The sequence below is a fragment of the Adiantum capillus-veneris genome, chromosome 12, assembly GCF_014529385.1.
Source record: "Adiantum capillus-veneris isolate H3 chromosome 12, ASM1452938v2, whole genome shotgun sequence".
NCBI lineage: Eukaryota > Viridiplantae > Streptophyta > Polypodiopsida > Polypodiales > Pteridaceae > Adiantum > Adiantum capillus-veneris.
In genome coordinates this window covers 82969995-82984628 of record NC_140942.1, presented here as the reverse complement: position 1 = coordinate 82984628, position 14634 = coordinate 82969995, and the positions used below count along the sequence as shown (strand labels likewise).

General features: G+C 44.2%; 1 protein-coding gene across 1 annotated transcript; it reads right to left on the bottom strand.

Moving 5' to 3' along the window:
* Positions 1–675: 675 nt before the first annotated feature.
* LOC147446050 (UDP-glycosyltransferase 76H1-like) lies at positions 676–2905 on the bottom strand. Its single transcript, XM_086525373.1, has 3 exons — positions 2604–2905; positions 2050–2474; positions 676–1766 (listed from the first exon to the last, which is right to left on the bottom strand). The coding sequence occupies exons 1-3, from the start codon at positions 2903–2905 to the stop codon at positions 838–840; spliced, it is 1656 nt and encodes a 551-aa protein (XP_086381499.1). The 3' UTR covers positions 676–837.
* Positions 2906–14634: the final 11729 nt, after the last annotated feature.

The window sequence follows — 14634 nt, the reverse complement described above, 5'->3', positions numbered from 1 at the left end:
TATATAGTATAGATTAAGTAATCAAGGTAAAAACTAAAGAAATGTATTGTAAAATCTCTAGAAATTGGTAATTTAAGCATTAAAAATATTCACACTAAGGCTCCCCAAGTTCTTAGAAAAAAGTTCATTTTCATCTTGGGTGGAGCCTAGCTCGGTGTCTGTCATGCTTTTTCGCAACGGTTGCTCCTAGGGTAAAGGGGCTATGTTAAGTACCTTCACGAGGACGCCGGGCCTACTGCAAAAACCTTGGGTGAAATGGCAACCTCCAACAACGAACGCGACAGGCGTGAAGAATTTCTTGTGTTAAAATATTGGATGCCAGTGCGAGAACAACACGGGGTGTATTCATGACCGAAGGCACCAGCGAAGAATTTCCCGTGTTAAAAATTTGGATGCCAGTGCGAGAACAACACGGGGGGGTATTCGTGACCGAAGGCACTAGAGAGGATCGAACGCACATTGTGCCCTATTAAATTTCAAATTCCTCTATGTAACCATATCGCCTCCTGCGCTACCGTGTCCTAGAACTCGTGCTGTTTTATCTTACTTTATGCAGCTCGCTCCGCTTCAAAAAAGGGGGCCATCCCATTATATAATGGCCCCCATACCCTACGTACATTAAATATAGTGTTTGTCTTTGTTATGCGAGCAAGTGTGTGTGTGTGTGTTGCATAATGGAGCATTCAATCACAATGTTTAGTTGTTGAAATTAATCCCAAGGACGTTATCAAATAGTTGTTGAAAATAATTCCAAGGACATTATCAAAGAGTTGTTGAAAGTCAAGGTCCAAAGTTGCATGTTGGCTTTAAACAGTGCTCTACTTTGGACGTTGATTACTACAGAGATTTCATAAGAGCTTTGAGCTTCCTGTAAGAGGAGCCATTCTCGAGGGAGCACTGACAGCATCTCTCTTTCAACTTTGTGGCATTTTCTCTTACATGTTTCCCTTCAGGACCCTCCATCAGAGCTCTAATGACTTTCTCAATATCACCCCTCTCAATGAGGCCAGTATCCTCCTTGCTACATTTCACCCAAAGCCCAACCTTCCATTCGTCGACAATGCAACGTGCATTTAAAGGTTGATCTGCATAGTAGGGCCAGCAAAGCATGGGCACTCCATTTGCTATGGATTCACTAGTGGAATTCCAACCACAATGTGTCAGAAACCCTCCCACAGAAGGGTGGGAAAGGACTTGCTGTTGAGGAGCCCAATTGATGACAAGGCCTTTCCCATCAGATTCTGACACAATCTGGGCAACACTAGAGGAGTAGTCGATGTCATCCACTAGCCCGGCTCTAAGAACCCATAGAAAATGTTGTTGGCTGGCGAGGAGGCCATTCAAAAACTCTTCATATTGGGTTTTTGAAAGGATGGCTGTGCTCCCAAAGGAGATGTATAGAACAGATGAGATGGGCTGTTGATCAAGCCAAGCCAAGCAACCTTTGTCTTCTTCCCACAAGCTAGTGGCACTCTCCTCATTGAGGGATTCTACCCAAAACCCCACATCATAAATCGGAACATTGCAACATTTAGATAGAGTGGCAAAGGTGGAAGCCTCAAGATCTTCAAAGCTGTTGACGACAACAGCGTGGGCTCGAGTGTCACAAACTTGCCATGACTTGGTTGAGTTGGTCCAGAAAGAGACTGTTTCATCTGTGACATGCTTGAAATGGGGAATATCTCCGTTGCGTAATGTTGGCAGACCGGTAAGTTCGCAAAAAATCTTTTGCATTTCTATGCCTGCTGCTGTTGATGCCTCCTTCACTACAAGGCACCAATTCTACATGTTGCGGGTGGCAATATAGGCCTTAAAACCTTGAGGCAAAAAAAGGAAAATATTCACCTTTACAAGGAATCAACCCTTTAGGAGAGCAATGCAAACTTGACTACATTTGCTGATTCCCTTTTGAGGATAAGATGGTAGCCACTGCACTAGAAGGAATTTTGTGTACTGTTGAGTGAGTGAGTGTGTGTGTGTGTGTGTGTGTGTGTGTGTGTGTGTGTGTGTGTGTGTGAGAGAGAGAGAGAGAGAGAGAGAGAGACGAACCTTTTTCAAGGGAGACGAGCTCCCCTTGCGTGAGGTAATGGGTGAACAGAAGGCGTGAAGCGCAGCACGGGTAGAGCACAATCCGGGGAATGCCGAGCTTGTCGGCAACATCTTGGGTAGGGAACGTAATGTTGAAGTCGGAGAGGAGGCAGGTGACAGGGGGCCCATGTCGGCTGAGAGAGAGGATGAGTTTCTCGAGATCGAGAGCGATGGAGAGAAAGGTACGGAAGAGTTCCAACAAGGGGAGCCTGAAGCCGTTGGAGAGGTCGATGCCGCGGATGGGGAGGCGGACGCGGCGGACAAGTGAATGAGGCGTAGTAGCAGCCGTAGCGGTAGCTGGGTAAGGCCGGATGCGCTGCTGTGCGATCGGCGGCGTCGGCACCGAAGTCGAGATCGACGAAGGTGACGATGATGCCGGGTTGTTGCTTGGCTAGCAGCTTGCAGAAGCGCATGAGCGGGTTGAGATGTCCCTGCGCTAGCAAGGGCACCGCGACCACATGATGCTGCTGCTGCTTATAAGCCATCGCCATTCCCTCCCTATTCTTTGCACTGACCTATTTAATGCTTCACTAATGTCCCCACCTTGGTCCCCAAATTCTAGCAGCACCACATGTTGCCGCCGCTCAGCCATCGCCATCCTCTGTGCACTGGCTCTTAAGCGTTTAGCCCGTGCGGTGGTACGGGCACAGCGACCACATGCCGTGTCGCCTCGCCCTACTTCGGTGGCGAGCTTGTATTCGCTGAGCGAAAAGAAGAAACTGGGCTGAGTACCTTGCCAGAGAGGCGGGCAAACACCCTCAGCCACGTTTTCAGGCGGGGTTCGGACGTGGCCCGCGGCAAGCCGAGCCTCCTCCATCGTTCACAAGTATAAGGGGTATGAGCCTCCCGAAAACGGCCACGGGAGGGGACCCCCCACCTAAACACGCTAGCCTCACTCCACGCACTCGTGCACCGTGGGGACTCCACGCAAGGTTCCCCAGGGCACGCTATGACCCTCCGTGAGTGCGGGGGAGCTTGAGGCTACGTGGGGCTAGGGATCCGGAACGCAAGACCCGCGAAACGCACCACGGCCGCCGACCCACGGAACGCAACCACGCCCGAGCCGGTCCCGTCCGAGTCGGGCCCCTTTGAAGGCAACTCGCCCGAGCGGTCCCGTCCGAGCCGTCCGAGCCAGGCCCTCTTGAAGACAAACACCTCGACCCAAGCCGGTCCCGTCCGAGCCGGGTCCCCTGAGCCGGTCCCGTCCGAGCCAGGCCCCTTGAAGACAAGCACCTCGCCCGAGCCGGTCCCGTCCGAGCCGGGCCCCTTGAAGACAAAAGCACCTTATCCCGAGCCGGTCTCACCCGAGCCGGGCCCCTTTTCTCCGCAAGCTTCCGCAAACGTGCCCACCACGCTTCTCCGCATTGACGGCCCAACTCCCGGGTCGTCACAACAAGAAGCGAAGGTAGAGGAAAATACAATGTTAAAGTCAATCGTTTACAGAATGCACGGGTGTATTGGATGCTTGGCTTCTGCGATCCGTGTTTTGCGCTGCAAAAGAGCAAGCTGCTAGACATTTCCGTGGAGGGGGGGTTCGCAGGTGGGTCCAGAAAGTTGCTCTTCATTTTTGGACCAATAAATGTGTGCCACCACACACTTCTGCCTCCGCCCCGTCTAAACCAAGCAAGGCCATCTGCAAACAGCTGACAGGTGTTGAGTCCTCCTCTGCAGTGTAAAATGTGGCATTGTGGTGGCCTTAAAATCTGCCCCACCCCCATACGTTGTGAGAATTTGGTCTCTGGACTCTCTGATTTCTCAAATTTCTATGTGAATCGTGATAGCTAATCGGCTAGCACTCTGAATATCAGAGTGGGACCGCGGCGGGTGTCCAAGTGTGATAGCCTCGTCACTAAATGACACCTCCCCAGGGAGGTGGGATCAATGGCCCATAGTAGGCGTTGCGAGGCGGGTGCAATCCGGGCCGTCCGATCGACATTTAAACTAGGTGTGAACTAAGCGTGAACTCGAAGATATGTGCACCACACCAAATTTGGTGTGAACTCGGTGTGAACTCGGTGTGAACTCGACGTGAACATGGTGTGAACTAGGTGTGAACTGGGGAGGGCCTGCACACCACACCAAATTTGGTGTGAACTCGGTGTGAACCTGTCCGTGACGCAGTGATCTATAAACTTATCCCACACACACCTTTCAATGAGTGCGCGTTAGCCTAGTGGTTAGAGTCAATCCCGTGGGGGAGATGGTAGTGGGTTCAAGTCTTAGATCCGAGAAAGTGGGAATCTTTTGCATTCCGTAATCCAACGGTCAGGATCAACCGGTGATCGAGAGCCATTGATCCCACCTCCAAATGGAGGTGTCACTTAGTGACGAGGGTGTGATAGGGGCCTTAGGGCGCTTTCACAAATCCCCGTGGGTCCTACATGGGCGCCCTTCAAATTGCATTGATTTGCATTTGAGTGCTACCCCCTTCACACATTGTGAACAAAATTTATCTTCTTCCTTGATAATTAAACCAAGAGAGATGATTGGGTTGCATGGTTTGATCGTCTGCCTCTAAGTCGCATGGCGTGAGTTCAAATGCTTGCGCACTTTATTCTTCTGAAAAGGACGGGCGTGACTAGGCTACCACATGAGCGCCAACTTGTGGCCATGGCGCCAACCTGTGAATCCCTTTCGGATGGCCATTCCAAAATGGCGCGTGTTAATTGGTCCTGATTTTGTCCATGGACCTCGATCGAATGTTTGTAAAAGCGTCCTTAGCCATCACCATTCCCTCTCTCTCCACCAACCTATTTGCTTCAATTTCCCCACCTTGGTCCCCAAGTTCTAGCAACCCCTTCATTGTTTAGCCTTTAACCTTTTTCTACACATCGGTTCCACGGTCCACCTCACTTTCCACAAGTGCTCTCGCACCTCCCTTGTAACTAAGTTAGGGTTCATGCAAGACAGAGGCAGAGAGAGTTGCAGGGGTGTGCATCCACCGTGGGGTACAACAATTGGGTGAAGGAAACGCTCTTCTCTATTGGACCTACCATGAGTTGGGTGAGTCCCCCCACCCCCCAGAATTGCAAGCTTGGACCTTCCTTTTCAGTGGTAATTGCGGTTTGTTCAATAAGAGAGAGCATCAGTTCCTTTCATTTGCTATGTGTCTGGTCTTTTCCCGGGTCTTTTACCTCTTCAACCATTGCCATCGATTCTCTTGAGAAATGTTAAGTATGGAGCCTGATTTACCCTTGTAATTTTCTGTGGTAAAAGCGCACATTTGTAAGGCCCCCATTATGAGGAGAAGCCATCGCGCGTGAAGGAAAATCACTCACCGGAAACCAAAATTTTCACGGACAAGAATCAGGGGCAACTTTAAAGGCCTCGGGGGCGGAGGCCCCCGAGACTTTTTTTTCGTCAGAATATTCTTTTTCGCCGGAATATTATGGTCGGAAAGTGGTCGGAAAACAACCGGTCGGTTGGCCGGTGGCCAATAGTCAATGGCCGATGGCCGGTGGTCGGAAGTCAATGGCCGGTGGCCGGTGGCCGAATTCAAAAGCGGACTTGTCTTCTCAAGGGCGGCCACACATGGGCGGATTGGAGGGTCCGATTTGGACTTATTCGCACAAGGGCGGCTACACATGGCTGTCTCTCATAAGAGAGGGCAGCCCTTTTGGCATATAAAAGGAGGCCATTTCTACACACATTTCATAGTGTGAAGTTGATGCAACAAGGTGAGTGTGAGGTGGTGAGAGTGAAGCAAGGCGGGAGCTCCATTAAGGGTATAATCCCTTTGTAAACTACTTCTTGTTTTGAAGTACTAAAGCCATTGAGTGGCTGCTTTCCCGTGGACATAGCCCACATTGGGTGAACCACGTATATCGTGTGTACTCTCTCTCTCTCTCTCTCTACTCTATAATCTCGTGTATATAAATCTGTCTCTCTCCATTAAGTAATCTACTCAATTATCTATTTAGCTACGTCTTATTTCCTAACAACTGGTATCAGAGCAAGGTTTGCTCGTAGCTAAATTATCTCAAGGAAAGGATTCCTTGAATTGAGTGGGAGTTATGGCGGAGGAAGGGAAGCTCAAGATTGAGAAGTTCAATGGCAAAAACTACCAACATTGGAAGATGCAGATTGAAGACTATCTCTACCAGAAGGACCTCTATTTGCCACTAGGCGGTCTTGCGAAGAAGCCCGCAACAATGGTAGATGAAGCGTGGATTGTCCTTGATCGAAAGGCACTAGGAACAATCCGGTTAATCTTGGCGTCAACGGTGGCCTTCAATGTTTCAGAGACGAGAAACCATCGGCATCCAATAAGGTATTTCTTATGAAGCGCTTGTTCAATCTAAAGATGGCAGAGAATGGTTCAGTTGCAGAACACCTAAATGACTTTAACACAAACATAAGTCAACTTCGATCAGTGAAAATCAATTTCGATGACGAAGTGCGAACTCTCCTTATACTATCATCTCTACCGGATAGTTGGGACAGCCTTGTGATGGCTGTAAGTAATTCTATCTCTGGCACAAATACTCTTAAGTTTGATGATGTTGTGGGTGTTCTCCTACGCGAGGAAATGCGAAGGAGAAGCACAGGAGAATCATCAAGTGATGCACTATCAGTGGAAACAAGAGGAAGGCTTAAGGAGAGGTTCAAAAACCAAAAGGGTCGTGATCGCTCAAGGCGGAGCAAGTCACGCACAAAGTCAGTACTTGAATGTTGGAACTGCGGCAAGAAGGGCCACGTCAAGAAGGATTGCTGGTCCAAGAAGAAGAAGGAGACAGAGTCTCAAGACAACAAGCCAACATCGGAGGCCAATGTGGCAGGTAAAGTAGAGCAAGATGCTCTAATTCTCTCATTAGACAATGTGTCTAATTCCTGGATAGTAGATTCCGGGGCTTCATTCCATGCGGCACCACACAAGCAACATTTCCAAGACTACACCAAAGGTAATTTTGGGTATGTATACTTGGGAGATGATGAAGCTTGTGAGATTTTCGGCAAAGGTACAGTTTCTGTCAAAATTGCTAACAGAAATGAATGGAAGCTTAAAGATGTTAGGCATGATCCTTCTCTTCGCAAAAATTTGATCTCTACAGGACAATTGGACGATGAAGGTCACAACATTGCATTCGGAAAGAAACGGTGGAAGATCTCAAAGGGATCTTTGGTGGTTGCCAAGGGTGAAAAAGTCGGTACACTTTACTTGTGTACTGTTAGCACGCAACCTTCAGCTTGTGCAGCAACTACAGAAGTTGACAGTGCGGTGTGGCACTACCGACTTGGGCATATGAGTGCCAAAGGAATGCAAATCCTTCAAACAAAGAAGCTTCTACCGGTTTGAAAGAAGTGGACTTAGAGTTCTGTGAAGATTGTGTTTATGGTAAACAAAAGAGGGTCAAATTTCAAAAATCAGGAAATGAAAGAAAAAATAAAAAACTTGAGTTGGTTCATTCTGATGTTTGGGGTCCTGCAAGTACACCATCACTTGGTGGCTCATTGTACTATGTAACATTCATAGACGATGCGACTAGAAAAACATGGGTTTATGTCATGAAGAATAAATCCGATGTATTTTCCATATTTCAAAGGTGGAAAGCCTTTGTGGAGAATGAAACAGGTACCAAGGTTAAATGCCTCAGATCCGACAATGGAGGCGAATATTGCAGCCAAGCTTTTGAAAGCTTTTGTGCTAGCAATGGCATTCGGAGGCAAAGGACAACCCCAAGGACACCTCAACAAAATGGGATTTCGGAAAGGATGAACAGGACAATCATGGAACGAGCACGAAGCATGCGGCTACATGCAGGCCTACTGCTTGAGCTTTGGGCGGAAGCTGTAAGTACGTCTGTGTACTTAATCAATCGGTCACCCTCAACGGCATTGGATGGGGGAGTTCCAGAAGAGGCATGGACAGGTAAACCGGTGAATTATGCATTTCTCAAAGTTTTTGGGTGTGAGGCTTTCATGCACAGAGATAGAAGCCTAAGATCAAAGTTAGATGCAAAGTCCAAAAAGTGTTTCTTCATTGGCTATGGAGAAGGAGACTTTGGGTATCGCCTATGGAATCCTGAAGATGGTAAAATCTTAAGGAGTAGGGATGTAATTTTTAACGAACAAAATATGTACAAAGATTACTTGGAAAGAAAACAAAAAAAAGAAACAGGTGATGAGTACATGGAGCTTGAGGACGGTGAAGACTCAAGGACTGCAAACGGTGACAATGTGCAACAACGTCAACCAAATGAGGAGCCTCAACCTATTCCCCGAAGATCTACAAGAGCAAGTAGAGCTCCAGAAAGGTTTGTTCCTTCCTTCAACCATCTCTTGATCTCAGATTCTGGAGAGCTGGAATCATATGAAGAAGCTATGCAACATGAATCCAAAGAAGAATGGATGAAGAGCATGCAAGTGGAGATGGACTCACTACATCGCAACCAAACATGGGAGTTGGTTGAGTTGCCTAAAGGTAAGCGGGCACTTCAAAACAAATGGGTGTACAAGCTAAAGGAAGAAGAAGGTGGGAAGAAAAGGTACAAGTCTAGGCTTGTGGTAAAAGGTTTTTCTCAAAAGAAAGGTATTGACTTCAATGAAATATTTTCTCCTGTTGTAAAAATGAACTCAATTAGGCTTGTCTTAAGCCTTGTGGTTGCTCATGATCTAAATCTCGAGCAAATGGATGTAAATACTGCATTCCCTCACGGTGACTTAGAGGAGGAAATCTACATGCTTCAACCAAAGGGGTATGAAGTAAAAGGTAAGGAGAAAATGGTTTGCAGATTAAAGAAGAGCTTGTATGGTTTAAAGCAAGCATCAAGACAATGGTACTTGAAGTTTGATCAATGGATGTTGGATCATGGATTCACAAGATGCAACTCGGATCACTGCGTCTACACGGAGAATTTGGGAGATGGAAAATTCATCATCCTAATGTTGTATGTTGATGACATGTTGATTGCAAGTGCTAACATGCAGGACATCAAAGACCTAAAAGAGGACTTGTCCAAATCTTTTTCAATGAAAGATTTAGGTGCTGCAAAGAGGATATTTGGTATGAAAATATCAAGGGACAGGACGAAGAAGACAATAAAGCTATCTCAAGAAGATTACATCAAGAAGGTACTAGAAAGGTTTGCAATGCAAAATACAAAACCAGTTTCTACACCTTTGGCTGGTCATTTTAAACTAACGAAGGATATGTGTCCAAAGACACAAGACGAGATAGCCTATATGTCTAAAGTTCCATATGCTGCAGCGGTAGGTTCTCTAATGTATGCTATGGTCTGGACAAGGCCAGACATTGCACATACAGTGGGAGTTGTGAGTAGGTTCATGGACAACCCAGGTAAAGAGCATTGGCAAGCTGTGAAGTGGATACTTAGGTATCTAAAAGGGACAACAACAAATGCTTTGTATTTTGGAGGAACTGATATTTTCCTAGAAGGGTATGTTGATGCAGATATGGCAGGTGACAAAGATACTCGAAGGAGCACTACTGGCTATGTGTTCACGGTTGGAGGCACAGCAGTAAGCTGGGCTTCAAAGCTGCAGAAAGTGGTTTCACTTTCTACCACGGAAGCAGAGTATGTAGCAATGACGGAGGTAAGCAAAGAAATTCTGTGGCTTCACAGATTCTTAGAAGAGCTTGGATTCAAACAAGACAATTGTGTCTTGTACAGTGATAGCCAAAGCGCTATCCATCTTGCGAAGAACTCAGCCTTTCATTCAAGGACAAAGCACATTGAGGTGAGATATCACTTCATACGCACTCTTTTGGAAGAGGGACAACTAAAGCTAGGAAAGGTGCATACAAGTGAAAATCCTGCAGACATGTTTACAAAGGTGGTCAACAAGGAGAAGTTGAGCTTTTGCTCATCTTCAATCGGCATTCAAGGATAAGAAGCCAGAATGCAAAGCAGTCACAGGTTTGGTTTGGAGATCAGTCTCCAAGTGGGAGATTGTTAAGTATGGAGCTTGATTTACCCTTGTAATTTTCTGTGGTAAAAGCGCACATTTGTAAGGCCCCCATTATGAGGAGAATCCATCGTGCGTGAAGGAAAATCACTCACCGGAAACCAAAATTTTCACGGACAAGAATCAGGGGCAACTTTAAAGGCCTCGGGGACGGAGGCCCCCGAGACTTTTTTTTCGTCGGAATATTCTTTTTCGCCGGAATATTATGGCCGGACGGCGGCCGGAAAGTGGTCGGAAAACAACCGGTCGGTTGGCCGGTGGCTGATAGTCAATGGCCGATGGCCGGTGGTCGGAAGTCAATGGCCGGTGGCCGGTGGCCGAATTCAAAAGCGGACTTGTCTTCTCAAGGGCGGCCACACATGGGCGGATTGGAGTGTCCGATTTGGACTTATTCGCACAAGGGCGGCTACACATGGCTGTCTCTCATAAGAGAGGGCAGCCCTTTTGGCCTATAAAAGGAGGCCATTTCTACACACATTTCATAGTGTGAAGTTGATCCAACAAGGTGAGTGTGAGGTGGTGAGAGTGAAGCAAGGCGGGAGCTCCATTAAGGGTATAATCCCTTTGTAAACTACTTCTTGTTTTGAAGTAGTAAAGCCATTGAGTGGCTGCTTTCCCGTGGACGTAGCCCACATTGGGTGAACCACGTATATCGTGTGTACTCTCTCTCTCTCTCTCTACTCTATAATCTCGTGTATATAAATCTGTCTCTCTCCATTAAGTAATCTACTCAATTATCTATTTAGCTACGTCTTATTTCCTAACAAGAAATGGGGAGGCAGAGGTTGGAAGGGAAGATTTCCTTTGTCGCTGCCTTTGTTTGAACCCATCCAATTGACATATATGGCTTCATTGGGGATCAATGAAGTAGGTTGGGCGTGCTTTCCTAGGTCAATCCATGTCGTTGCCTTCGTCTTGATCTCAATGTGATCACGGTGTAAGTGGTTGAGTGCTGTGATCACAACATCAACACAAAAGCAACCAAAAGGAATTGCACAGCATTAAATGGAGAGTAAGCGCAATCATTGGCACCACCAACACACAAACTTCAAACTTGACTCTTTGTTAAAAATGAGGCACTATAGGTAGTTGTAGTCTTTACCTCACATCCTTGATTCCTATGCTTTCCATATTTTTGCCTCAATAGAACACTAAGTACTTACCTTCTCTCGAATTCCAAGGGCTTACCTTCTCTCAACACTAAGATCCTAGAGCGATCATTTTTGTGATCATAGTGTGGTCAACTGTGTGATCTTGGTCTGCTCCATAGTTTTGTGCTCTAGGTGCTTACATCGACAAGCAAGAGCTAAGGTCGTCTTAACTCCATCGCTTTGATGGTTGCATCTAAGAGTTGGGAAACGGAACACATGGATGCGCTTTCTACATAAATGTTGGATGGTGTGATGAGGATGGGGAGGATTACAAAATGCTCCAAAAATTAGCACATACAAGTTTCATACAAAATATTCCAAAAAATGAGTATAATGATGGTTATTAAATTTGCTAATTTGGACAATAGGTCTAATACATATCCAATATGGATTTCTTTGCCCAACTCATGAGGTCTCCTTTGAGCTTCTCCACATCAAGGTGTTTGAACCACGTTTTGGTTAGCTACATGGAAACATGAAAGCATCAAACATGTTAGCTTTTGATGTTAACAAGAGATCATAATGAAATTCACAGTCTATATATTTAACTTAAAATGAATGTGCAGACCTACCCAAATCTTTGACCTCATTCCCTAAGCCCCCTCTACCAGAGGTTTGATGTCAGCCATTAAATAAAACCTAGAGTCGTTCATGTTTGGTTGATGCGGTACCTATAGACGAGAAAGCCATGTTTACTTTGTGAAATAGTGGAGGGCAAAGGCTTCCAACACATTGTAATGGACTTGCGACGATATTACTTCTAGATTCTTTGATGAATCTAGGGCTCCTCTTGTTATCTTCATGAAGCTCGCATCAGAGCAATTGGCACAAACATTAAATCTATAGCCCTACAATGTAGTATATCTTGAGATTGTGATATATACTAAATTTAATAAGAATAGTACAATAGAGCATAATACACAAAAAGACACCTGTAAACTCTTAACAAGTAGAGAGCTGAGGTTGATTCAACATGGAGTCAAAGTATAACGGTCTATGAGACTTCTTCGATATAGTCAGATCACTCATCTCCTGTTGCTATTGTACAAAAAGAATAGCACACATCGGTTTATTAAAGAAAAAATTGATGAGAAGTGGGATTCAAGGAAATACAAACATGTACCTTGCATGGTACAATCGTCAAGACTACTTTTCAACCATAAGCAAGAAAACAAACAAGTGATTAGCCACATCTATAGTTCCACAATAGTTTTACAACTTTCCACTATTGTTTTCTAGGCCTGACTTAAAAAAATTAAAACCGCAAACTATCACATAACCACACTTTATCCAAATTATCTTGGGACAAAGTGTTTTCAAGCCACCTACAAAAAAACGCCAATGCACTTCTCCTTGCGCCTGTAATAGCCAATGTAATAATAAGAAGCCAATTTTCTCAAAAACTAAGCCCTCATCACTATCCCACAACCCCCAATCGTAACGCATTCACCTGTTTGATCAATAGTCTTGTAATGGGCCACAAAAGTGGTTGGAGCCACTAAAGTGTGGCTCATGCCTAGATTCTAGTACTTGAAGCATAACTTTTGCATAATATGGCATAAAAACTTCATGAAACCTCTTGAGCATCTTGTTTGGATGTGTCTAAGACTATGAGAGTCATATTTGTAATAAAAATGCTAAAAAAAATAATACATTTTTTTAAAAAGAGCCTTTTTTGTGTAAAATTGTAATTTACTACTTAACGTGGGTGAATAGTAAATGTTGTTAGTCTTTATGTAAGCAACATAGAAGTGTGACGTGTAGAATGCCTCCTCAAACATCTGCATCTAGTAGGAGGGTAAGAACATTAATCTAGCATAGAATACATAGAGTACTTTATTTGGTGGTTGATCTGATAAAAAGCCATTCATGGCGTGTCAATATGCTCTACTTAGTGAAACGTCTGGATTCATGTTCAAATCATCTTGGCAGTCTTTATGAACATTATCCATGCCAAACTTGGAATCCTTTTGAAGATCTCAATTGCTTTGGAGAGGGTTTGGACAATGTGATTCTCTATAGCTTGGTTGTTGGGAGGACTAAGTCGTAGGTAGATCATGCACGTCGGATGTTTCTTTAACACTAGTCTGGTAACAAAACATGACACTTTAAGTGTCCTTTTTTTACAAATTTAAATTAAATGCTACTTGCATTAGACGGTTTATTTAAGAAAAACCTCTTGATATGCTTAAATATGTTAGCTAAAGGGTTTTATAAAAATATAACCTTGCATTTTAGAATCTGTCATGATCAAGAACTATACTCATCAAGTTGACCCTCGTAAGACTACGATTGATGCTTTGAAGAAATCACCTTTATAAGCTCAAGAAAAAATGAAGCGACCTTGTAGAAAATTTTAGGTGACTCTTCCACAATTTTGCTATAGATAATTGAAAGTTTCATGTGCAAAAAAATTGACTTTGGAGTATATAAAATAATGGAAAGTTCCATGTGTTTCATATGGTCATTTCAAGCATATCGTTGTATACAAGGAAAAATATGTTCTAATGTATTTGTGAGTTTTAGAAAGTGGTACATTGCTTGCGAGCACTCAAGGTGGTAAGTAGAAGGGCTTTGGTATACAACAAGTATTGGATCATTTTAAATATTCAAAACTGCATAAGAGAAAACTTTCATATTTGCATTCTTGAGACATAAGCATTCAAAACCTCAAATAATATCAAACTTTCCATGTAGATCAACTAAATGTATCAAAGTACGTGGTATATACACAATTGGGATGCCTAAAACCTTGGATTCAATGTTATTATGGAGAACTCAAGATTTTTAAGAGTTTTTGCACGATAACAAATTTCAAGATAGAGTTCAAGCAATGAGATTTACTTGAGTTAGGAGCCCAAATAATACGTAGTTTCTTGGTTTAAACATATAAAGTCATTTGTAGTTATCAAATTGCACTAGAATAGTACCAATTTCATGAGGGACCTTTAGAAGACCAAAATTATGCTCTTATTCAGCACGTGCTCAAGTATGAAATTATGTCTATAGCTTACATGTGACTTGAAAACTTATCTTTGAAGTGCATTCCATTGTTTTGTAACACTATATGATAACACTTGGCTTTTATAAACATAAAAAAGGCCATCTCTACAAAAAGATATAATAATTTTATGATTTTCTTGGCAAAATAGCTTGAAATTTTACTAAAATTTATGTCTTAGAACATACGAGAATTCTCTCCATACAGATTGTATTTTCATATGGAGAAAAATCCAGTGTTTTCTTTCCCTCATAACCAATCTATGGTAGAAGCAAGGTGTAAAAAACTTCTACCTAGCTTGACAAATAAATTGCCAAAACATGGTAAAAAAACAGGACACTTAAGTGTCCAATTACAGAACTAGTGTTAAGAGAAATTGATGGCTGCCTCAACTCTACACTCTTGGCATTGGGCAAAAGGTGGGGCCTTTTTTATTTTAGGTGGTTCCTGAGTCTAGAGGATGAGCTC

What these genes read in the sequence shown, in the direction of transcription:
- LOC147446050 (XM_086525373.1), bottom strand. Translation starts at nt 2,905, where the DNA reads ATGGAGGAGGCTCGGCTTGCCGCGGGCCACGTCCGAACCCCGCCTGAA. An exon ending in ATTAGTGAAGCATTAAATAG is followed by an intron (nt 2,475 to 2,603) that starts GTCAGTGCAAAG and finishes CTGCTAGCCAAG; the next exon opens with CAACAACCCGGCATCATCGT. An exon ending in GCTCGTCTCCCTTGAAAAAG is followed by an intron (nt 1,767 to 2,049) that starts GTTCGTCTCTCT and finishes GGTGCCTTGTAG; the next exon opens with TGAAGGAGGCATCAACAGCA.